The sequence below is a fragment of the Passer montanus genome, unplaced genomic scaffold, assembly GCF_014805655.1.
Source record: "Passer montanus isolate IOZ18808 unplaced genomic scaffold, ASM1480565v1 scaffold39, whole genome shotgun sequence".
Classification (NCBI taxonomy): Eukaryota; Metazoa; Chordata; class Aves; order Passeriformes; family Passeridae; genus Passer; species Passer montanus.
Window position 1 is genome coordinate 7,082,991 of NW_024368707.1, and position 25,831 is coordinate 7,108,821.

Consider the following 25,831-nt stretch of genomic DNA (forward strand, 5'->3'; position numbering starts at 1 on the left):
CCCGGCACTCCCGAGGGGCAGGAGCGGCCCGGAGCGGAGCGCTGCCACCATGTTGTGCGGCGGTGCCTCGGCGGCCCGGCCCGCCACCGAGGAGACGCAGCGGATCGCGGAGCAGGTGAGGGGCCGGCCCGGCCCGGAGGGTGCCGCGGGCCGGGCAAGGCCCGTGCAGCCCGGCCCGGGCCCAGCGTGTGCCCGGCCATTGCCCTGCGCGGCGGAGCCCCGGCACCGCCCCCGGTGTGGAAGGTGGAAGGAACGGGGAATGCACGGAGCCGCCGCCGGCTCCCGGAGCGCTCCTTCCCTGCGCCCGCCTGGCGTGGCCCTGTTGGCTCCAGAGGGGAAACCCGGCAGAGCCATTGCCTTGAGCTCGGGGAACGAGCTTCTGTGCTCCTTTCCGCATCTGTGCGTGCGTTTGGGGTTTTGGTTCTTTGTTGTTTGCCTCGGAAGGGGGGGGATTGTTTGGGGTTTTGGTTTTTTTTTTGAGGGGGTGAAACGTAGAATAAGTAAGAAAGCTTCTTCGCTGCTTCTGCTTTTCCCCAGCACAGAATTCAGCTCCAACTGCTGCCGGCTCCAAATCCTGATACTGCTTACAGTACCTGAGATTACTGCGCGTCTTATTGGAGCACATGCTTTTACTCTAAAAATGTCGTTGTGCAACTAAGTTCTTTCAAAGCCCATGTTCTTCTTTTTGTCATGGAAACTCAAGTTCCTTCTGCTTTTTGGCTTTGTCGGCTGGGCTGTGGTAAGCTGGAGAGTGAAGATGAAGGATGCGCTCCAGCCTCTGACTCTTTGTCATTGCCTGGGCCTGTTCCCCATGCAGGAGGAATTCCCAAACACATACAGAGCACCCAAAGGCACAGCAGCCACCGAAATTAACATTTAGCTTGTACAGTCTGAGGATTCTGTGTTTTAGGAAAAGGGAGAGATGTGCATCTAAGCACCAGCCTGAATTTGCAGTAATAAGCACATGATTGAGAATTGCTGAGAGTCATAATTATTGCTTTGACCTGAAAAGGCCTACATGTCATGTTAAAGGTAATGCAGATATGCAATTAACGGCTTAAAATTAGGTTTGAAATCCTGACTTTCTGTTCTGTAGCACGCTGCAGTGGTTTGACAGTCCAAAAACAAAACCCTGTTGGATTCAGAATGAACAGAATTAACCAAAAATCTGATGTTTTCATCTAAATCACCTAAATACTTTAAAATTTATCCAGCTGGTTTTGACTGCCAATTTAATTACTTCCTTTAATGAAATACAGGTGGGAAAACCCAAACTTGAAACTTGCCTATGCACTCATATCCTCATCTGGACACTGCTGGAGAAAATACTAGTTTTGTTAAATCAAGGTAGTCCTCTCAAATAGCTTTATTTGCTTAAAGTCAGGTCTTTGTGGAGATTTATTACAGCCTGCCAGTTTGCTTGTCATAAACATATTCCCTGTTCCTGCTTTTCCAGTTCTTGCCTTCATTTTACAGTTTCGTAAGAATCCTTGTGATGGCCAAATGCTGTTCAGTTTTTTGACCCACAGTGGATGTAGTGTCACACGGGGCAGGAAGGCTTCCTTTGGCAGTGTCTGGCTTGGGAATCCCATAGGAACAGCCTCCTCAAGGCAAGGATTTCCACCCAGGCCTGTTCAGCTTTGGCTCCTCACTGGTAATAGTGGCAGAGCTTATCCAGGGTCATTCTGAACCATCTGCTTTTTAGTTAACTGCTCTGGCAGTGCAGGGCAGTGGAGAGCCTTTAGAGAATGATCATTTCCAGCCCTGGGACTGAATCATGGATTGTTTGGGTGGGAAGGGACTGCACCTCCTGCCTGAGCACAGGGTCAGCATCCTCAGGCTGCTCAGAGCTTTGTCCTGTCAGGTCTTGAAAACTTCCAAGGATTGAAACTGCACAGCTTCTCTGAACACTCCTGCTGTAGTGCAGGAATGTCCTCAGGGAAAATGTTTCTCTTTATATCCAGTCTGAGCCTCCAGTTTCAGTTTTATGACCATTGTGTCTCATTCTTCTGGCATCTGGAAAGTTTCATCCCTGGAAAAACCCTGGTACTGGAAAGTTTTCTTCAAAGCCCTCTTCTCTTTGAGCTGAGCAAGCTCATTTTCTTCCTCTCCTCAGAGCACAAGTGCTCCAGCCATCCTGGTGTGCTCATGGAGTGCTCCTGGTGACCCTTCATGGGGCTCACTACAGTTTATTGGTGTCTGGCTCATACTGGGGGCCCAGAACTGGGCACAGGATTCCACATTTCCTAACAAAGGCTGAGTAAAGGGCAATAATCACTCGCCTGTCTTCTGGCTAGGCTTCTGCTGATGCAGCCCAGTGTGCCATTAACTTTGGTACCACAAGGACACAGTGCTGGCTCCTGTCCTCCAGGACTCCCAAATCCAGACTGAGATCAAGAACCAGTCTGGGATTTCTGTCTCCACCCTGACTCAGGACACTGGTTTGTCACATGCTGTGGTGACTCACTGCCACAAACACCCTGACAAGCTTGCAGCTGCAGGACTCTGAGCTGTCTGCACCCAGGGCCCAGTGTTCAGCTTGCTGGTGGAAATACAAAATGTGCTGAGCTGGGATGATTTAGTGACCTCAGAAACCAAAGCTGCCCAGTGCCTAGGATTGCTAATGGAGTACAGGACAGGACAGGGTCAGCAGGAGACTGATGTCTGCCCTGCTGCTTAAAATTTGTAAAAGTGTGATGAAAACTGAAACCATTTGCTCCAACCTCTGACTGAGGAGAAGGGGAGGAGGCAGGAGTGAATCACGGTGCTTTCTGGAGCTGTGCCCTTCAGTGCATCTTAGAATGCAGCTTGGATTTCTGTATGGCAAAAAACAAATGGGAAAATGTCCAAACTTCATTATCTTGCTTGTGACATGCTGATCATAACCTGGAGGGAGTGTAGAGGTATGGCCTCTGAGAGGGAAGATAAAAAGCATGGACACAGCTTGCAGGCACAGGATGGTCACTGAAAAGGCACCAGAGTTCTGGGAGTTGGAAAGGTGTGAGAACACACCCTGTTGCAGGAATGGTTCTTCTGTTCCTGCTTCACCTACAGCACCTGACCAGTGGCAAGTTGGCACTAGTTCTTCCCCAAGGAAGCACATGGGATTTAGGCAGGAGTGCAAATGTATCTATTTTCCTTGAATTTAGGGAGAAGGAGAGGTACACCTATAGCTGGAGAATCTACTCATTGCTGGTACTACTGCCTTGGGAGTGAAGGGAGGGCTTTGCAGTGATGCAGTGCAGGAGGTGCAGCCTGGAGCAGGCAAGGACTTGCAGGCAAGGACTCCAAGACTAACTCATCTTGACCTGCAAAACAAAGGCTGAAATCTGCTTTCCTGACCAAGAATTTTCCATATAGCCACAATGTGCTAGAGTGCCCAGTGCAGGAGAGAAGAGCTGCATCTCAGGAGTTCATGGCTCCCTCCTGGGTACTGGACAGGTTATTTTGACTTCTTGAGCACTGTTTTGAGGTTTGAAAACACAGATTCCAGCAGACATGCCGAAAGAACTGCCAAGTGTTTTCCAGACTTGGTGTCAGCCTGTAGTGATTGACTCCCACCTCCAACTCAGCTTTGCCACCTCCCTAGATTCCTGGTCCTGCTTTCACACAAAACTTAACATGATTCATCTTTATCTTTTAATGTCTTAGAAAAGCAGGGGAATTTCTGTGTTAGGGAATTCAGCAGAAGTGAACTGTAAGCCTGAAGTCCTAAATACTTGAATCTTGCATCATTCTTAAAGAACCTATTGTTTCCTTAAGGTAAAAGCTCAGCTAGAAGAAAAAGAAGGGAAAACCTTTGATGTCTTCACTGCAGTGGAGTTTAAAACTCAGCTGGTTGCTGGAACAAACTACTTCATCAAGGTAGAGGACACTGGGTTGCTTCTCTTATATTAATGTGTATAATCTTTGGAATGGTGGGGTTTTTTTCTTTCTTAACTAGAGGAGAATGCTTACAATTTGACCTTTGTGCATTAAAAACCCACAAATATTCACCTCCCAGCCCCTCTCCCTATCTGTTAAATACAGAGATCCTCTTTTCTCCATTTTCATGGGAAATTAGGTGGTATTTCTGCAAAGTCATGGCTCCTAGTCTGGTTTAAAACAAGCCAATGTTTTTTCTCACTGCCTGTCTGCTGCTCCATCCTCAAACCAGCCCAGGCTCTGCCACCCCTCCTGCTGCAGGCTCCCCCTGCAGGGATCTCACTGGCTTTTGTGCTTTGCAGGTCCATGTTGGGAATGAGGAGTTCATGCACCTGCGGGTGTTCAAGAGCCTCCCCCACGAGAACGAGCAGCTGAGCCTCCACAGTTACCAGGGCAGCAAGACAAAGCACGATGAACTGGCTTATTTCTAGCAACTTTCTCTGCTGTGTTTCCCTGGCTGGTTCTTATGTGCATTTTCTACAGGCTGCAAAATGTTGATTCCTGTGCCAACAAGGGCAGAAAAAAGTGTCTTTTTTTTTAATGCCATTCCCTTCCTGTGCAATCTCCAAACCTGAGAGTCACAGGGCTCTCCTATTACCTGCACTAATGTAAACCCTACTTTTATTGCAACTTAACTTAGGCTTTAGTGCAACTTAACGAGAATACTGTGGCTGAGTCCTGTTTGTGGACTTCCTTGGTCTGGAAAGCGGAAGGGGAATGACACCAGCACTCATATATTTGCAGCAAGGAACAAGAGGAAAGCCTGTCTTTTCTGTGCTGTTTTGCAACTGTGAATATATGTGTAGATTTAAATTGTACTTTGTATTTTATGGGCAAAGTCTCTCATGAGAGACTCGAGCTGAAGCAATTTTGCAAGGAAGAGAAAGAGGCTTACAGTAGTTTGAGACAAACATTCCCTTGGTAATCATGCTCATCCTTTTGCAGCAGTAGCATGTAATGTCCCGTAGAGGGTGTGTGAGTTTCAAACACCAAACCAGCTTGCTTATGTTCTCGGTCCTATGGAAAAGTCCTGGAAAGGAACTTAAGCTGGACAAGCATTTCTGCATTTATAATAATAAACATTTCTTTTGACTTGAGATGCCATCTTTGACTGGTGCTTTAGTGTTCTCTTCTCTGGTTTTCACTATTGATTATTATCTTGCTCAGCTTTTTTTCCTTAACTGTTTTTTATATCCAGATAACCTTATGTTTAGTCTATATCTTAACTGAAGATACTTTATTTTAGTCTTGTGACAGATATGAAAGATAACAAGAAAGACATCTGCAGGTATATCAGCAGCAAAAGGAAAATATGGACAGTAGCTTTCCAAACTTATTTTATTTTACTGTCATAGGCAGTAATCTCCATAGGATTTGCAGAGGTGAGGCACTGCAACACATTTTGTCTTAGAAATAGGTCAGAGGGTCATCTCTGGTTTTGCCAGTCTGAATACTGACGAGGCTGGGACCTTGGTTCTCATGAGGAAGACTCTGGAACACCTTTAAGTGGACATATTCGGCATTGGAAACTTGGACCTAGAAACCAAAAGAGCGAGGAAGTGAGAATCAGAGGCTCAAAGCAGATTCAAACAAAAGGCTGTTCTTTACATTCTTGAAAGAACTTCTTTGCTCAGGATCTTAATTGTAGATGTACCTTCATTTTTACTTCAACAGCTCTTATCCAAGTCTGGGCAGTAACTGGTGGCAGAAACTGTCTACACCTGTAGAAAACTGTATTAAAAACCCTCAGCCTCAGGTAAGGGGAAAATGAGCAGAACTGCTTGGGTGTGGAAGCACCAGAAGATGCAACAGGAGAAAGGTTTTGATGGTGTCCTATTTCAGTCACCAGGATGCCAGCACATTTGCTCACAGCTTCCTGACACGCTCGTAGGAGACGAGACAATGAGGAAACCTCCATGACTTGGGGGTGGGACACAGTGCAGACACCATGTCAGCTCCCAAGGAGTACAGAAAGATGTAATACAGGAAGAGCAGCACATGGTCCTGAGAAGCAATGACAACCTGAAAGCTGCTCTGCAGCGTTACTCCAAAAACACATCAATGCCTGAACAGGGAGCCTGACATATCCTGTGCTTTTGGGAGTGCATGAGAATGCCTGGAATAAACACTCTTCCAAAGAAATTCACCTTCCCCCTAGAAAGTCCTCACATAAAGACTTGGTAGGAAGCTGTAAAATTTCATTCTTAAAGAGCCAAGCATAACAGGTGCTGAACTCTCCCTTGGTGAGGGACATGGAAACTTTAATGCCTTAGGCTCCAAGAGGTGTTTACATGCTTTCTGGTGGGTGCAGTGAGGCACTGTGCTTGGTCTGGGTTGCATTTCAGCTGTAAGTCTGCTGGTAAAACATCAGTGAAGTGGAAGATTCTGTAATACAAAATAATGCATATTGTGATGGAGTTTGTTCCAATTAATGCTAAAATGAGGATGTATTCCATCAGTGATGTTTTTCATCACTGGTAAAATTGGGAAAGAAGAGACAAATTATCCATTTCCAGTGTTACAAATGGATTTCTGCTAAGTTTAGTAACAGATCAATCCTTGTTTCTGAGTTAAGAGTTCTTTTAAGGAAGATCCTGGGAAAGAAGAAGGTTTGGCAGCATCTGTCCTTCCTGGATCAACTAAATATGAGAAGCGTGGAGCTAATGCTCACAGTGTCTCTCTGCAGATTTACTCTCCCCCAAACATTACAGGCCAATTCCTCTAATAAAAGAATTATTCCAGTTCCCTTGGAATATGACATACCCTGTCAGGTACAAGCCCACACACACGTGGGGTTTCAGCAGTCACAGGCCATGCCTGCTCTGCTCCACAAGTGCTTGCTGGCCTTCAGATGAATAACACACCCAGACATTTCTTCTGTGCTACTTCACAGAAAGCTGCTCATGTCCATCGGTCAGGGTTTCCAGCAGAGGAGGAATGGTGCTATCAGAGGGCTCCAAATTAAGCATTACTCATTTTTCCTCTGGAGCAGAGAGGGGGTTTTGAAAATACAGAAAGAAGCAGCAGGCAGGCTGTGTACCTCTGCAGCACCTGACACAGAACCAAAACATCAACACACCTGCTTGCATGCAAAACTAGTCAGCAGACGTGTGCACTGCATCACAAAATTGACTCTCTTTCCATCAGTTCCTCAAGCTGACTTCAATTTCACCCCAACAAACACAACTGAAGGATTCAGACACTATTTTGCCTTGAAAGGGAACAGGAGACCAGTTATGACTTGCTGAAATAATTTGAGTTGGGAAGGTAATCTATAGTCCTTGAGGGGGATGATCCCAAGAAGCTTACCAGTCACATCTGAATAAGCATAGGGCATGTTTTATAAGATTTATATTCCTGATCACAGTAGTGCCAAACAGGAATTTTATAAGCATTTGGAGGTAGTCCCAACTTCTGTTACTCACATCAGACAGTTTTCTATGATGTTTGCTTCTCTTTCTAGCTGTAAGCCACTCTGCAAGTCACCTGTAGCATTTAATTCCAAAACACTCCCTCCTACAATATATACAAACCTTAATAAAGAACATTGTCCCAGCAACCACTTGAGTCCTATATACTATGGCTGTAAAAACAGCACAATTCATGTTTGTCTGGATTTCAAACTGTTGCTTCACCTGTAAAAAGAAAGGGAAAAATGATTGGCAGGTTCATACTAAGGGATTTCTTTCACATATACCACTCCAATTTTTATCCTTCCACACATAATCCCGTAACGAAATTCCACAAAGTGACTGAGGGCGCCCTCAAGCCCCTCATCCAAATCATCAATAAAGATATTAAACAGGACTGGCCCCAACACTGAGGCCTGGGTGCACCACCTCTGACCAGCCAGATGTAACCACCTCTCCCTGGGCCCCGCCATCCAGCCAGTCTTTTCACCCAGTGAGCAGTGCACCTGTCCAGGCTTCTTCAGCAGAATGCTGCAGGAACTGGAGTCAGAGGCTTTGCTAAGGTCCAGGGAGACAACATCCACAGCCTTTCCCTCATCCATTAGGCAGGTCATGGAAAGAGATCAGGTTGGTCAAGCAGAACCTGCCTTGCATGAACCCATTCTGGCTGGGCTTGAATCCCTGGCTGTCCTGCACATGCTGTGTGATGGCACTCAGGATGAGCTGTTCTGGGACCTTCCCTGGCACTGAGGTCAGCCTGACAGTTCCCTGGATCCTCCTTCCTGTCATTCTTGTAGATGTTCTTTTAGAGAGGCATCAAATTAGCCAAACTCCAGTTGTGTGAGACCTCCCAGGTTCACTGGGACCACTGGTAAATCATGGACAGTGGCTTGGAGAGCTCAGTACCCTCAGGTGGATTCCATCCAGCCCCACAGATTTACACATGTTTAAGTGGAGAAGCAGGTCACTGTTTCCTGCTGGATTGTGGGAGCTTCATTGTGTTCCTTGTCTCTGTCTTACAGCTCAGGGAGCTGGCAGGAAAACTGGTCTATTAATGATTGAAATTAAAAAGGCTTTAAGTACCTCATCCTTTTTTATATTTTTTTCTGTCTTACAGTTCAGGGAGCTGGCAGGAAAACTGGTCTAACTATTAATGATTGAAATTAAAAAGGCTTTAAGTACCTCATCCTTTTTTATATTTTTTTGTGGCAATGATTTCCTCAACATCCAGCAAATGATGGAGATTCTCCTTAGCCCTCTTTTTTTGTTTATGTATTCATAAGAACACTTTTTGTCATTGTTTTTGACAGTGATCAGAGGTAAGTTCTAACAGGGCTTTTGCCTTTCTGACTTTCTGCATAACCTCACAACACCTTTGTAATCCTCCTGAATTGCCTGCCCCATCTTCCAAAGCTTATAAACTCTGTTTCTTACCCTGGGTTCCAGCCAAAACACTCTGTTCAGCCAGTCCAGTCTTCCTCCCCACCTGCTTGTCTTTTGACACATGGGGACACCCTGCTCTTGCATCTTTAGGATTTCCTGCTTGAAGAATGCCCAGCCTTCCTGGATCTCTTTGCCCTTCAGAACTGCCTCCCAAGGGACTCTTTCAACCAATCTGCCAAACAGGCCAAAGTCTTCCCTCCAGAAGTCCAAGGCAGTGGTTTTGCTGTTGCCCTTCCTTACTTTTCCAAGAAATAAAACTCTCCTATTTCATGATGACTGCATGAGCACCACACAGAGAGCAGAGACAATTCTCTGCTAGGCTGGGTGACGTGGTGCCCCTCTGCATGTGACACCCACGCTGATGACCGGATGCATTTCTGAGTTTGGGCAGAGGAGCAGCATCAGTGCCAGCTGCTCAGGCTGCCCTGGGCCGGGCCAGCAGCACCTCAGTGCTTCTCACCACCCACCTGTTTCACAGGAACCCACTGAATTAATTAACTTGCCCAGTACAAGCATCTATAGCTGGCTGCCACTCCCATGACATTCCATCCTAGCAGGAAGGCCACAGAAAAGCACGCAAGCAACACCAGATCATTTCCTAAGAGCGAGGAATTATCATCCTGTTCAGCTTCCTCATGATCTCTTACCCTGATCTTCTGCTGAGTAGCTTCCACAGGGTTTCTATCCCCAGGAACAGACAACTATACTTTCAGCTGAGGAGCTGCTAACTCTGGCAAACCAGGGAAATTTTAATTCCCAACAACCTTCCAGCTGACCAGGGCAGGGGCCTCCTAGAATGCTCCTAAGTGGCAACTTTTGGTGCATGGTATTCCTCTCTCAGAACAAAATAAAACAAAAAGCCACTTCTCTCTCCAGTTTTGCTCTCTCTCCTCTGGTCACTAGATCCCCCATTTGTTACTTACAGACTGAGCCTTCAGTAAAATCAAGAAGGCAAACAGCTCCTTAATCCTCGGGTGAAAAAAATATTCCTCTCTCAGAACAAAACAAAACAAAAAGCCACTTCTCTCCAGTTTTGCTCTCTCTCCTCTGGTCACTATATCCCCCCATTTGTTACTTACAGACTGAGCCTTCAGTAAAATCAAGAAGGCAAACAGCTCCTTAATCCTCGGGTGAAAAAAATAACATTCCTAAACTCTTATCTAACAGCATCCTGAACCCAAAACATTCCTCAGTTTTGGGCAACAGCTGTAAAACAGGGAGACCAAATAAATAACATTCCTCAGCTCACTAATGATGGCTAGAGACAAGGCACAGGTATAAGTAAATAATTATGTAACCCCATGAACAGACAGACCTTGAGCATCCCAAGCTCTGCAAACGCTCTTCACAGCTTCACTGAAATCATAGGAATTGCTTCTCTGCTCAGCATAAAAGCCCCCCAAAACTGCTTCATGAAAAGGTGACACATACTGGAAGGATAGCAGATTTCCCCAGCATAAGGTTTCCATAAAAATATTTGCCTTAGAGAACTATGCCAAAGCCTCTGCAAAGGGGGAAAGGACCAGGAAGTGTTCTCTCTCCTGCTCTCAGCACAGGGCAGAAATTTCACCCTGCAGAAAATAAGAACAATAAACAATCTGTTTTCATTTTCCTGAAACTACTGAGAATAAAAGAACACTAAAATTAGGATCAGTCCTTTTCTGGAATCAAACAGAAACTTTGCACTATCCACATTTCTGATTCCATACATTCCCTGTACTCTGGGAGCATCAGCGCTGCCTGAAACCAGCATTCACATTTTCAAGTGCCTGTTTGCTCACGGACACCCAAGTGCTGTGGTTTCACCTCCAATACACACTGCAAGACTTCTGATGACCCATAAATAACACAGCCCAGCACTGCAAACGAAGCTCAGTATCTGATATGGTGCTCCACGCATTTCACAGACTCGTTAATTAAATTTCACAGCCCTCAGCTGGCCCCATCTTAAACATGAGGAAACAAGAGTGGCAAATACACAAAGGTGCTGCACGTCCCTTGCTAGGGTCACCCCTCCATACGTAGAAGAGAATTTCTGATCTCTGCAAGTGCTGCTCCTTCAAACATTCCTGCCAGCATAGAAGGAACAGTGGTACTGCTCCCAAGTAATTCAGTCAGTGCCCCCCAAACAATTGTAGATCATTCATTTCTCCTTCTGCTTTGCAGTAAATCATCTCTGACTAACCTGTTACCCCAGACTCCAGCCCTCCCTCATGTACATGTCCCCAGCTCTGGTGACCCCAGCTGTGACTGAAGCCCTATAATGGAAGAAGGCTCAGAGGAGCTGGGGAGGGTGATATTCCACCCATGAAACTCAGGGAACAATGCAGGGCGTAACTGACCACAGCTTTTGCAAATAAGATGACTATCTCAACACAAAGGTTGATCACAGGGTGTTTTTGATAAATAGCTCTGTCAGCAGAGGGGATCATGTGGTGATGTAACTCCCCGAGTTCATTAAGAGAAAGCAAACACACCCCTGAGTTAGCCAGACCAGCATGGGGGAAGTGAACACATGGCTCTGCCCAGTCCTGAGTATAAGAACTAAATGGCTGGATGAAAGAATTTTGAAGAAAACTGCTGGCTAGAGCTGACTTCAACCCACCCCCCCCTTCCAAGTCAGTGAGGATGCCCAGGGTGGTAGCACAGAGGGTGTTGTTCACCAGGAGTGCAGAACGCCCTGGTGTCCCCAGAGAACTGGGATTGCAGTCGCTACATTTTGCTAAGAGTAACTTAGACCTGTATCAATTTCCCAGCATATTTGTATCACTTTGCTAAAATGGGACACCTGGTGTAACATGGAGTGTCTTCCAATCAGTAAACTGGATGTTAAAGTTACCCCCTCCACCTGTGGACTACGGAAGAGAGCCCTGTCACAGTTCTGGGCTGCCTGGTCTCAGCTGCAAGATCATAGAAGATGTGGAAGGATGCTGGTGCAAACTCTCCTCGGTGGCACAGCAAAGGAGAGAGCTGGGAGCCCTGCACATCAGGTATAGTGAGTGTGCTGCAGTATTGGCCAATGCATTCTGCCCTGCTACTTCCTATTTTTGTTTCCTCAAAGAGTGCCTGAGGCAATTGCCAAAGGGACAAGAGCTCGTCTTTCAGAGGCAGAAGAGTGAAGACAATTGGGTGGGTGGGAACCCTTTTCATTCCTCAGGATGCATTTTATACTTTCTTTAAGAAGAGCTGCTGCACTGCAGGGCATTGGAGGATCTGCAGAGGTGCTGCTCACAGAGCTGCTCCAGTTCAGGACCACTGCCTGTAACCAACCACCTGGAAACTGGGCTCACTTAGTGGCCTGCCTTGTGCCAAGCTCATCTTGCACCACCAGCAGACCCTGTATCACAGCTGTGACTCCAGAAAACACGTAATGCCAGCAGGGAACACACAATTTAAAAGCTTTGTCCTGCATATATAATTCTTTAGTGCATACCAGCATGTGGTTTGTCCTGTGCAGTCCTTCACTGAGGAATGAGCTCCACCAGGTACAACCTCTTCCCTTCCAATATGCCACCTCTCATTTCAAACAAGTGACCTCACTGCTGGCATAGCAGAGCTGGGCTTGGAACTTCACACAGACATTAACTGAAGGCAGCCAGTGCCATGCCTGGCCATGGACAAAGAGCACACAGAGAAGTGGCTTGTCTCAGTCTTACCAGGGCACTTCCTACACAGAATGCTGAGAAAACACTGCCAGTCAAGGGGATTCCCACTTTCAGCATGAGCCTCTTCAGTTTAAAACCTGGCTCAGTCTCCCAGGCTTTACACAAGCTTCAGGAATAGCCTCTTTGCACACAACCTAATCTAGAGAGAGGGTGCAACTCACCTGGTTAACAAGCTGCTGAACCTCTGGAGTGGCTGGCTTGGTGTCAGATAAGCCCCCAGGCATCATGATGGCAGGTGACTTCTCTGAAATGATGAGTGGCTGTGGAGAGGGAAGTTCAGCGCAGTCTGAGCAGAGTCCCCAGGCATCTCACATATATACACACACACATGTGTCATGGAACCATGTGACCTGCAACACACGGAGCCTACCATTACTGAACTGGAGGAGACAAGTGGGGAAAAGGGGGGGAAAACAATGTAAAGCACTGGCAATATTATTAATAAATGTAAAAAGCTCTTAAAGTAGTGTTTATGGTCTTCACATCCAATAGAAAAGCAAACATCAGCCTCCAGTCACCCATATCTTAAAGAGATTTGGTTTGGGCTGCAGCTGGAACCTCTTGCCTCCCCACCCATGTGCAGATGACTAGGCTGAGCTCTTGGGAAACTGATCAAAGACACACCCAGTATTTCCCAACAGATTCACTGATCAGAAACAAGGATGCAGCACTTTCCTTAGCGTAGGTCCCATTTAACTTGAAATTTTATTCTCTCAATATCCTTCTAAGTGGGAAAATGGGAGCAGATGGCATCTTACATTCAGCGTGACTTTACTCTGCCTGACCAAAAAGGTGCCAAGGTAAACACCAGCATCAGAAGTAGAAAACAATTCAATTCCAGATTCAGGTAAGTACTGCAAATAAGGCATTTCTGCTTCTTTCCCATCAAACCAAAAGCTGCATTCAGGCAATCATAATAGCAACTGAATGTGCAATAAAATCTACTTTTTAACTCCAGTGCCAATTTCCTGGAAGACAAAGTACAATCAAAAAACACAAAAGCTGTCCCATTTTCAATGTACGCTGCTGAAGCAGATCACATGAGAACGTATAGTCAGAAGTATTCATTCTGCAGTTACAGTCACATGGCACAGTCACATTCATGAATGTCAATGTACAAAGCTCAAATCCTGCTGGGGGAAGGCTAATAACTGCTAGCAGCCCTCTCTGGTAAGGGAGAACTAACACTTCAAGACCACAGAAAAAAATTAGTCCCTGTTGATATTTCTGCCATCTCCCTCTCCAGCAAATATGAGGAATGTTGTTCCACAGCAAGGACCAGAGAAGCAGAAACAGACCAGACACTTTTTAGTCTGTAGGGGCAGGTACATGGGAGCAGGTGAAATGAGAATATGTACTGCACACAGGCAATGGGCATTTCTGCTGGGGTCAGCATTAAGGAATTTGCTAGGAAGAGGTGGGTTTATGGCCATAGCAACAAACTTATCCATGTCCTACCCATACCACTGAACCTCCTCCTCACAGATAACAAATGATGCAAGACACTGTATAAAGTACTTCAGATCTGACTTCAAGGCCTGGTTTTGGTACAAAGCCCCTGAGATTGAGAAACTGGGGCTGTAGGGGCTCTACACTCAACAGTACTGATGAGTATTACAGCATGTTACTGAAAAAGATACAGCAGAATTTTCCAGATTTGAGCAGCTGTGTTATGGAAGTGGACAAAAAGCATTTGAGGAAAAATCAATTGTCCTGAGACAATATTTTTGTGAACAGAGAGAAAAATCCTTCTAGTTCTCAGGAATAAAGGGAGTGACAGCTGTAAAAACTGGAATTCTGCCACTTTCACCAATTCTCTCCAGATGAGGAGTTCCTCAGCGTCCTATTCATGGAGCTGATGACAACTCAAACCTTCTTTTGCATAAAAACCTGCTGATTCACTCAAATGCTGATCATGTTCCACCACCCGTGCCTTATTCATACAGCAGGACAGATAAGTTAAGGAACTGGAAGAGCCAGTTCATCTTACTGAAGCCAGAAATCAGAGAATGTGTCCAACAACTGCAGGACACCAGTGCTACAACAGGGTATTTTATAAACCTCTCCACTCACCAGGATACAGATCCTGCTAACTTCCTTGGGAAGGGATGTTAAGATTCCCCAGGGCAGCAGTACATTCCTGGAGCACGCTGTCTAGCTAAAATTCTGTCTAGCAACAAATACACTGAACACAAAATCTAGGAGGGATCATTTATAATCTTGGAAAGACTCTAGGTGTGAAACTAAAGATATTAATGTTGCGTGGGAGTCATCCACCGGACTCCCTATTTCTGGGTTTGCTGGTTTTTTACTTTAAAGCATAACAACTTTTTTCCCCCAGAATGCACAGTTGTGCAGAAGGGAAAAAAAAAATGAAGACTAATTGTCAAAAGTTGATGCGGAAGTTTACAGAGGCAAATCAGACTGTTTCCTTTCCACGGCAGTGCTAATGGCTGTCCCAAAATCCCATGAGATTTCTAAGACTGGGATGCAGTACTCATCCTGCACAAGTATTCTGTGAAACCACTTTTAAGTGCAGACATTTCACAGACCTGTGATCAAAGACGACCAGATGCAATTGATCAACCTTCTCTGGGGTAACTCCCACCTCCACCCACTCCTCTCTACACTAAGTTTTGGATGTAATGAAGCAGGATTTGGAACACTGCCTTGAAAAGAACAGCCACCCCCACGCCATCTCTTGCACAAGAAGGTGAGTGTGCCCCCTGTAGTGTTTGAGACGTGGCTGGTATCACGTACCAGGCCAGTGTACACTCTCCCATCAGCACAACTTGCAGCTTCCCCTCACATCACTGTGCTGCTGTTATCTTGGAGACTATCTGCTGGCACACCACCACTGGCATTCTGTACAGCTTTGAAGCTGAGTAACATCATGCACCACGTACTATTCCAACACAGAAGAAACAGATCTTTAGTACTTGCAGGCCACTACTCCCTGGTCCTGTTTAAGCAATTTTAAGAGTGCCAAGCTATTGTTGATAAAAACGTCAGTACAAAACAAAGCAAACAAAATAACCTCCACCAAAATCCAAACCCCAGGGTTATGTATTTACAAGTAATTTTTAAACCATGAATTAAGTCAGCTCTGTAGAAATGATTGTGAAAGCCAAGCCAGTAAGGTCAGTCTTCTGGTCTCACAGTGACATGTAATTGTGGCTGGACATGACACATGGTCTGAATGTCTTTAAGAGCTTATAGAGGAAAGCAGCCCTCCATGTACCACCTGAAGATCTGTTCTCATCATCACAGGAACAGCCGCCTTGAATTTCAACATGCTGGTCTGCAAAAAAGGTTTCCCTTCCTGCCAACCCTCCTGATTTTTAAAGATTTCTGACATCGTACATGAACAAGGATCAACGGAAACCTGACCTTCAACAGCACAAAGTTATCATAATCCAGCCTATGCTGAGCCTCTTCCTCTCAGTCTGCTTCAAGACAACTGAAATCTAATGTCAAAAACATTCTATAAAGAAATTACCTGTTTCATCAGTCTTTCATGCCTACAGGCTGCAGAAGACAACAGCACTGAATGCTAGAAAAAGAACAACACCTCTTTCCATTTCACAGAAGGAAAGATGCTCAAGCTTGAGAGGACTTTCCAAGCACATGGGACCTGCCCACCTGTATTCACCACTTGCAAGCAAAGGGAAAGCCCCAGTGGAGGAGGTAAGGCACCCACAGGACCCTGGACATGGCCATCAACTGTGCTCAAATGCCATTACTTGCAGAAATAGAAGTTAAAACCAGGGAAAGGATGGAATTCTGCTGTTTGTAGGGTCCACTGTTTGACCCCCATATGACAGCAAACAGCCCAGTAATTTTGTAACTACCTCGAAGTAACTTTGAAGCAAGGTTCAATCCCTGACTAAACACCATCCTGGAACCCTCAGGGGCCCCTAGGCACAGAATTTACCTGCCTGTGTCCAGTGTGACACACAGCTGACACTGAAGCCATTTGCACACATGCCAGACCATCCCACTCCCCAGGCAGCTCCGAGGTTCTCAGGAGCCAGCAGAGCCGCGTCCTCCTGCCCCGCGCCCGAAGCGTGGCATGCAATTCCATTTACTCACCGCGTGTTCCATCGAGTTCAACAGCAACTGAGCCACCTGAACTGGCCATGGACTACTGTAAGAGACACCCTCTGTGCTCAGAGCAAACTAAATAAAGCAATTCAATGTCTTACTGCAACCCTCTGTATGCAAACACCCCAAGAAGGGCTGCTGGGGATTTAGGAGTCTTCTCGTGGGATCAGGTTCTCATACTTGGGTTTGTATAGGATTATTTGCTTGGCCTTATATCCAAACTGAAAATAATTCTATGTTGGGCTGATTTTTTGGAGTTGTGGGGTTTTTTAACATCGTTTCCTCATAACTAATAAAAAAAAATAAATCTGTGTATCACATCCATTTCACAGGTCACTTATCACAGCATCTGCTTAAGTGAAGACGCTTTCCACAACAGCTGAGCAAACATCTGGGTAGATAAAGGAAGACAATTATTAATTCTCATTACAGTCTCTAGTTTACGCAGAAATAAAAAATTACATTTCAAGACTATTGATCCAAGTCTAAACACACTTACAGAAGTTTCTTTGTACAACTGACTTAAAAGGAGAATTTGTCCTTGCAGTTGATCCAAGCCCAGGAGAGAATAAATATTTTAGACACCTACACTAGAGGTCAATAATAAAGTACCAACTTTGAAACCAAAACTTACTGTTCTCAACATCTCATTAATTTACCATCATCTCCTGTTGAAATTTCATTAGTGCCAATTCAGCCCAGAGTGATGAGCAGTATTTGATTTACACTTTGATGATAAACAATTATAAGAATTTAACAACTGAAGAACAAACACATTTTCTGCTTTCAGAGTTGCAGAAAAACAATGAGAAATCTTCAAGAATGAGTGCTCCAACTCAAAGTTCTGCATAAAGCAGTTGCAGTACCTTGAGAAAAAGAGAGGGGGAAAATGAAGTTTGAACATTAGGATTTATATCCTCAAAGACTTAATATGTATTTCTACCTCATTCTCAAAAAAGGTGAGATGAAATGACCCTGGTGCCTAAAAAGAAAAGGCCTCCAAGCAGTTTGAGTCTTTACTGCCCAAACAACTATAAAACAGATGCTGCTGCACAGATCTTTGCCAGCTCTCAGTAACACAGGTACATTCCTTCATTTCCCACTCCCTATATATTCAAAGTTTTAGGGATGTGAGAGTGTATCCAGTAATTTCATTGCTGAATTCCCAAGTGTTTGCAAGACAGGGCCTGTATTTTTAGGGCTCTGTTTAAGTTCAGTAGTATTATATCAGCTGGCAACCACATAGACCTTGTCACTTGACTGTCAGCCTATCTGAGATAAATACAAAATAAAAAGTAAAATATACAGGTGTAATTGAAGCAACTCAGCTTTCCTCCTACTCATCTGCCTTTAAATGCTGTGTTACTGCAGGGGTGCTGCATTCAAGCTTTGTAAACACAACACCATGGCCAGGCTCAGCAGGATCAGGTATGCACAGCTGTTTCCTCAGCTCAAACACAATTCACCTTTAGAACTACTCTTAAATATTCAGAGGGAGGGACAAAAAAGAGTCCCTGGACAGTCTCATTCCCAAATGAGACACACCTTCACCTCCAACACAAAGTGGTTTTAATCAACAGCACATCCCCTATATAAAGGAAAACTCCAGAACATGGAAACACAGACCAAAGGGCAGTAAGCAACAGATGCTGCCTCTCAGCACTGCAGCAGCAATGACAAACCTGTACCCACACACAGCTCTGAGCCACTGCTGCTCGTGTTGAGATGTTCAGAACAAGGCTGGTAACTTCTTACTTTCAGAGATGCTGGACCCACTACACTTGCTGATCAGTCTGCAATTTTTATTTCCTTTCAGACTTCAGCAGATTATTTCCACAAAAAGACTGTGTTCACTGATATTTTAGCAGACAGCAGCTCAGGGAGAGCCTTCTCCTCCCTGTTCAGGATAGGTTTTACTCTTTCTTCCCCTCTGGGATCACTGAAGCTGTGGAAGTTCAAGAAAGATGCCAGTTTTGCATTCCAATTGAAAATTGTTTTAATACTATAAAACTCATTTGTTCACATATTTTGTACAAAAGATGAGTTGTTTTCTCTTAATTACAGGAGAATCATTTCAAGCTTGAGAATTCAGCTAAGTAGGTCCAAAACAAAACAAGACTGGGTTCTACTGGTTCTGGAGGGTCCCAATTCAGCTCACCCACGGTCTCTTTCCAGTTTGGCTCTCACAGTTATGGACCACCTTGATGGAAAATATCCCACACCATCATTGACTCTTCGGAGGCTTGTAGTGAATTCGGCACCGCTCATTAAATACCTGAGACACCAAAACAGAAGAGCAAAAGTGAATCAACCCCATCCAGGAAATGAGCAGAACTTTACAAACAGTTCAGAAACTACCTCAACTACCTGGGCACCCATCTCAAGCTGCCCAGCTCTGAGGTATCAATAAATGACACTTACCAAGACATCCATCTCCATTCACCTTCACTCCTGGCTTTAGTAAATCCAAAGTATGCAGCCTGATGTTGAGAAACTGCACAGCACTAAGTGTTCTCCCTCAGAAAATGCAGACTCTTAATCCTGGCAGGCTGTTATCATCAAAAATGCTGATGCCTTTTTGTTTTTAAAAGAGAGGGAAATAATCATGGGAAGGCTCCTGAATGGTTGTGCTCTGTTAGGTTCACTCTGGCATTCAAATCTGGGTGCTGTATTCCTGTCTTTCCTGAGCAGGCACATTTTACATTGGCACGACAGCCAAGAAGAGGGGCAAGGGCTCCTGAAAGCCACGTGCACACTTCCAGTGCTCTGCCTGCCTGTGCCAGTGCTGCCAGCACTCCCTGCAAAGGGCACAGCACTCCTGCATCACTCACCTCTGGCACCTTCTCTGGGTAAAATTTAGCCTCCAGAACTGGATACTGAGGATGGTGTATATTTAGCTTGAATTGCCGCCAGCCTGCCCTAAGGAGGGCCAAAAAACGTGACTGTTTAAAGTCAGGCAGCCTGAATCCAAAGCAAAACACACAGGCTCCCACCGAGGCTGCAAGTGCTCTTCACAAGCCATTCAGTTATTTATCAGTTTTTATCCCAACTTGTCCAGCACAAGTCGTGAAAGCGACACAAGCACCACCTGACACCAAGCTGGGCTCTGGCAGGCGTTGGCTGTCCCACCAGCATTCCCACAAGACCATATTTTGCCAAGCTGTCCAGGGGTTTGGCAGACCCAAGTGCCTGTGTTCATCAGGATATGAAGTTTCATGACCTCTCCCATTGGCTTTATGTGCAAAGTGAGTGATCTTGTCATTTTGGGGAAGTTATCCAACACTTTATATAAATACACAGTTTCAAGCTGTGTCTTCCTAGAATCTTCTACAGCAGATCTTATTCACACTTCAGAACCTATGGCAACTTCAGCAAAAGTGAAGCCTGGAACACACATTCATTACAGCATTGCTTCTCAACAATTTTGGAGCAATTCTCAACTACCTTTCAAATTTAATTTATTTAAAGAAGTAGACATGTATTGCAAACTGCTTCATACTGCAGAAAACAAAAGCTGTGATATAGTTTCTTTCACACACAGAAATGTGCAGCCATTATGTTACCACATGGAATGGGCACCTCTGGAAGAGTTCAGATGAGGTAAAGGTTTGAGATCAGTGATAGGAGGAAACTGTAGAAATTAAGAGCAACAGCATCAAGTCCAATTCAGAAACATTTTACTACTAAACAAATTGAACAGTTTTTCGTCCATTGCCTGTTAATGACATTTTAATGGCCTATATGTCTAAAACGGTGCTGGAAATACTCTCTAAAGCACTGCAAGGGTCTCTAGCATCAAACAACAGCTTGCTTGCTATCATGCTTTCAAAATATCTTCAACAGTAACTCCACAACCTGTGGCAGGAAGATCAATGCTGCAGTCTTACTAACACTGCCTCCTCCTTTTAGGATCATTGGCTCACAGATCTCAGTGCATTACTCAGGCCACTTAAATCCACTGGTCTACCTGTGAAGTGCTATTCTCATTTTTTTCAGACATTTTTCAGGAAAAGCAATGGCTGAGAAACCTTAAAATTCATGTTACTAGGCAAAAGTTTGATTTTGCTGGCTTTTACATATTTGTATAAACCATTCCAACAATAAACTCCAATCTGGAGGTGCTGGACAGAGACTAATGCAAGTGTCTTGTTTGAAAGTCAATTCCTTGTTTGGTATCATCCAAATTCCACATGCATTTCTCTAAAGTAGCATCCTTCTGTATGCCACTATTGCTACAGTCAGACAATGTTTAAAAATCTGTTTCCTAATCAGATTTTTTCCAATTAGTTTTCAGTTGTTTAGGATTAATGGAAATACACAAGTGTACTTCCCAACCAGAAGTCTACAATAGTAAAACACCAGCCTGCACACCAATAATCACTTCCATGTAACAAATTGCATTCAGTGTGCAACTATGACTGGCTCTAATTGACATTTTAACAGGCAGCTAAAGGAGACATTTATGTGTATATTCAGAGCACAGTACAGCAGAACTGGAGATAAAACCCAGAAATATTTATCTCTTCAAGCCCCACTCTGAACATGGGCTGAGGAATACACCAGCAGGCTAAAGTACCCCTGGCACCATACATACCTCACTGTTTATAAACTCCCCATCTTCAGGAAAAATTAGACAGTTCTATCACCAGTAAAAGCTTAATGCAGCTACAAGAAACCTCTGGGATCATTACTAAATTTGGAGCTTCAGAATGAAGATTAGGGTGGGGGCTGTTCCCCTATAGCAAAGTCATCATAAAATATTTGCCCCTGGTGACCTGCATCATGTTGTTGTAAAGGTTGTGGCACTGCTTAGTCAGATCTGAGTGGGCTTAAAATTAAACTGAAGTGCATGCTTAGCTTTTCTGGGACAGTATAGAGGTGTACTGATGCAGAGAACTGTGTAAATGCTCATTTCGTCAGCCTGCACTGAGGTTACTGATGTGTGTTCATCACATACAGCTGTATTGGTTTTACACTGGTGCAATCTAAGGGACTAAAATCATGAAGCAGGGATTAAAAAGGAAGGTGCAGCTAGTACTGGCTATTTGCAAAAATCCTTTTTGCATTTAGAAAGGGAAAGAGGTTCTCTGCAGTATTGAAAGCTCTGAAAAGCTACATGAAACCAGAAAAGGATGCCAGATGTGAAATGCTGCAGTAACACAATACAGCCACCTCAGAATTTAAGCTCAGTGTTGAAATCACCAGCTAGACTTCGGGGCCATCAATCCAGAGGGTGATCTGCACCCTCTGCTGACACAGGAGAGCAACGGCAAGGCTGCCCTTTGCACCAGGGAGTGTCTGTTCAGGCCTGAAGAAACTCCATCAGGAGAAGGTTCAACTTCCACAGCCTCACCCTCCCCTGGGCTCTGTTCAGAGTTGTGATCAGCACCAGATACAGGCAAATGTGAAAGATCCTTCTCTCTGACATTGTTAGAGGTCCTGAAAGGCTTTTCAGAAGTGACCACAGAAAAGCCTACCAAAGTGCTCAGCCACTGGCAAGGAGGAGAAAGAGACAGAGGGAATAATCCAGAGTCCTTCCTCCATGCTAAATCAGATGTTTTTCTTCCCCTGGCAGTGCAACTGAAAAGTTTTGATCTCTGCATCCAGCACTGGGAAGATTACTGACTTGAAGCACTTCCCCCCAGCAGTGCCCTTATCTATTTCTAGTTAACCTGCTTCACCAGGCACCAGTCCCACACCTCCAGTGCAGGACTGTCTGTTGGGACAGAACATCATCACTATTAAATGACTGAGTACCTTCCAGCTTCTGTCGTTTACCACTTCTTCAACATTGAGCTCCGACTGCATCAATTTCAACTGCAGAAAATAAGAGATAAAAGGATTATTGTCAAACAGGTCTCCCTGCAGCCTTCAGTATTTATTACAAGTGCAACTTTCCAGCTCCCAACCCCAGCACCAGGTGCACACCTCCTGTGATGGTGCAAACCAAAGGGCAGGATGTGAAATCACCCTGGGAGCCTGGCCCTTCCAGCCAGCCAGTGCTCAGGGCACACACAGCTCTGCAAGGGCACAGTGAAGGCAGACTCACAAACAAGCCTGGCAGTAGATCCTGATTACTCATGCTCTGTTCCTAAATAATGCCCACCAAGATCTGCAAGCAATTAACTGATTAACTTTGATGGCTTCATAGGCACAAATAACTGCACCTAATGCAAGCACTGAGCACAGGGAATGCCAGGGCTGGGGTTAGCTCTGCAGCCTTGAGTTGCCACTCTTGCATTATTAGAGTCATTTATGTAGCTGGCAGCAAAGCTAGGATTCTGGATTTAAAACTAAGGTTATGAACAGACCCTCTCTGCTTCATTCCCCACCTGCTCAGTGTACTGACCAAAAAAAGGGTCTACAGTCTGACCACATGTTGTTCATGCTGTCTGAAGCAGTTAATATTTTATGTTGACATAAAAAAAAAAAACAGCCCTACACAGATGCAAGAGCTCTGGCAAGAACTACCACCAACACACAGCTCCTGAGCACTCACTTGACCTGTGAGAAGGGTAAGAATCTCTTTGTTTCACACCTGTTAGAAACCCCAAGGGGTGTGACAGTTGTGTTTGGGGAATTTGGTCCCGAGGCAATAGCAGGAGATTTAAAAACCATCTGCCATTTTTGTCAAAATTTAGGATATATTCTTGTTGGAGTCTTTAACACGACAGACAAAGAGTCAGAGCTTATCCATTTTCAATACATGGCTCCAATGAGAGGCCTGGTGAACAGGTGCAAGCCAGGACAGCAATCCCACTTAAAACCTTCCAAGTAAGATATCCAGGAACACAGAGCAGCTACAGCTGTGGGATGCACTTTCCCCAACTCAAGAGGACTTCAATCTGTTTGAAGTAACAATCCAGCATCCAGAGGGACTGGACCACCAGGATAAATCTCTATAAAATAAACACTCAGAGGATCTTTAGTAGTTCAAAGAAACCACTACTCCAAGTTTTCTCATTCAGTGACTCAAAAGCAATAATTCTGCATGAAGTTCTCCAAGTTGTACAAGCAGCAGGATCAGAGAAACACACAACAAGGGAAAAAAGATCTATACTGCAAGCAAGTGAATAGATATTTGAAATTCCCACTCTTAAAACTAGGATGTGTTCTGTCAAGTTAGCTTTTCTGACTTGTAGAAAAAAACACAACTCTCTGTGTTTTGGAGAACTAAAAAAAAGCAGGAGGATCACATCTCATAAGGTCCAAGTACAAATCTGAGGTGATCTCATAAAAAAATTCTGAAATGTTTCTAAGTCATGGAATGCTTTCAACATTTGAAGCCATCTCCAGTCATTAAACACTTTCATTGTCATCTTCCCAGTGGTTTCAGTAAGAGATTTCAGTCTCAGTAACTAAATGATTTTAAAAACTGGCTCTGCTAAAAAAATTTGTAGAAAATACTATGCTACCACTCCAGTTTTCCAAACTAATATCCATGCTTGTTAGCAGATCAATAAGCGAGGCTTTAAGAATAAAACTGCTCATCTGCCACATGCTTCTCTCAGTATCCTTTTCCTTACAAAAGGGGCCCTGGAAGTGAGGTGAGAACTTCAGTGGGGTTCCTTTCTCCACTTCTGATACTCAATCCCCTCTGGTAAAGTACTTCCCACCCACATGCCAGAAGGCTGAAAGGGCATTTGCACATTAGAATTCTGTATGCAAACCCAGAAGTCTCTCTCTCACACCATCACAAGGTACTCAAAATATTAATCCAAGAAATACCAAGCAGCAAAAAAAGGTTGTGTAAATGGATTGCCTGAGAGCATCTTGTTGTGAACAGGAAAAGTTAAGCTTTGTCTCAGTGGTATCAGTCAGTGAAGGTTAGAATCCACCATGGGAAAGAATGTGTGTTTCTCTACAGCATTCATGTAGAAGACTCTCAGGAAATGCTCCAGTTGCAGGATAAAAGCAGCTCTCTGCCTTGAGGCCTTGGGAAAATAATTCCCACAAGACCCACCAAGAGCCAACGAGAACCTTGGAAAAGACTGCTTTAATGAGGATCCACTTCAGGTTCTCTCCATCACCCTGGTCTTTCCATTTGGGAAAGATACCCACTTCTTCCTCTACAAGTGATCTCTCAAAGGCTCCACCACTCACCTTTGTCTGCTCTTTCCTGAGCTGCTTTAATAATGCTGCATCTTCATGGGCCTTTTCCCTCTCCTCTTTGAGGGTTTTCACTACAGCAGAAGTCTGAGAGATGCAGTTTTTGATGATTCTTTCTCTACTGGTGTGAGCATCCATCAACTAAGTGGGGAGAAAAAGAAAGTCTCAGTGACTCATCAGAGAATAAAAACCTCCTAGTTACAAGTTTAAAGAGACACTTTCTAAAGTCATGGTATTGCTGTGCTAACAGAAATCCCTTTGAATTCATAATCTACATGTGGGAAACAACACTGCTTTGAGCAGCAGCTACTCTCAACTTAGACTATCCTGTCATTCTTGCTCTTACCAAGTTGACCAAAAGTCAAAGGTAAACATGAGGAGTCTTGCAGAGCAGCAGGAAAAGCATACACCCTTTTTAAAAGATCCTCAAAGGATCAGTATTGGAGACCAAAGAACTTCCCTGCACGGTTTTAGACTGAAGCAGTGTGTGGAGATGTTGAGCAGGACAGTTAGGAATACGAAGCAGGATCTGCCAAGGCAGTGTTCTCCTCAGACACTGAGGATGCTTTACTGGCCACTGCACAGGACAAAGCAGCGGGAAGGGAGCTGAAGTGGAAGGTGAGCACACTCACAGACTCGTACAGCTCTTTACACGTCTGGCCAGGATCAACTTTCCCCACAAAGGAAGCTGTTGGAATCGTAGTGTTTAATTCATGAACAATTCTATCGTCGATTGTCCTCATCACCCTGAGCAGCTCCTGTATTAAAAAAGAGAGAGATACTTGGTTATATCTCTCAGAAAAGCCTATTACAAAAAATTTGCATAGCCAAGCATTTTAATAGAAACTAAATAGGATTCCCTACAAAGAGTTAAAAGCACACCAAAGGAGCAATCCCACAGGCGTGAGTATGTGCTGCAAACCTTGGCAGCAAAGGCCAGAGCAGGGGTGAGCAACTGATGCCCCCTGAAGTCCCCTGGCCCTGCAGGCAGCGTGGACAGGCTGAAGAGCCTGTGCCCAAGTCCCTGTCCCCACTTCCACACAGGAAACTGGGCACAGCCTGCACCAGAACAGCAAACTTTGAATAAACCTGCACCACTCTGGGGGGCCTGAAGCTGAGCTGGGAGAGGTTTAGGTTGGGTCCCAGGAAAAAGTTTTTCACCCAGAGGGTGGCTGA

At 44.8% G+C, this 25,831-nt stretch overlaps 2 protein-coding genes across 3 annotated transcripts; one reads left to right on the forward strand and one right to left on the reverse strand.

Annotated features, from left to right (window-relative positions):
* The first annotated feature begins 6 nt into the window (after window positions 1-6).
* On the forward strand, window positions 7-5,021 carry LOC120506360 (cystatin-B-like). The gene is made up of 3 exons (XM_039717805.1): window positions 7-115; window positions 3,763-3,864; window positions 4,227-5,021. The coding sequence occupies exons 1-3, from the start codon at window positions 50-52 to the stop codon at window positions 4,353-4,355; spliced, it is 297 nt and encodes a 98-aa protein (XP_039573739.1). The 5' UTR covers window positions 7-49; the 3' UTR covers window positions 4,356-5,021.
* Window positions 5,022-18,331: 13,310 nt separating this feature from the next.
* On the reverse strand, window positions 18,332-25,416 carry MIX23 (mitochondrial matrix import factor 23). 2 transcript variants are annotated; one of them, XR_005628494.1, is made up of 5 exons: window positions 25,288-25,412; window positions 24,650-24,796; window positions 22,304-22,363; window positions 18,968-20,177; window positions 18,332-18,821 (listed from the first exon to the last, which is right to left on the reverse strand). XR_005628494.1 is itself a non-coding variant. In XM_039717804.1 (4 exons), the coding sequence occupies exons 1-4, from the start codon at window positions 25,396-25,398 to the stop codon at window positions 18,771-18,773; spliced, it is 369 nt and encodes a 122-aa protein (XP_039573738.1). In that variant the 5' UTR covers window positions 25,399-25,416; the 3' UTR covers window positions 18,332-18,770. The 2 variants fall into 2 exon arrangements, 1 of the variants encoding a protein (XP_039573738.1); XM_039717804.1 differs by lacking the exon at window positions 18,968-20,177 and having other exon boundaries at window positions 25,288-25,416.
* Window positions 25,417-25,831: the final 415 nt, after the last annotated feature.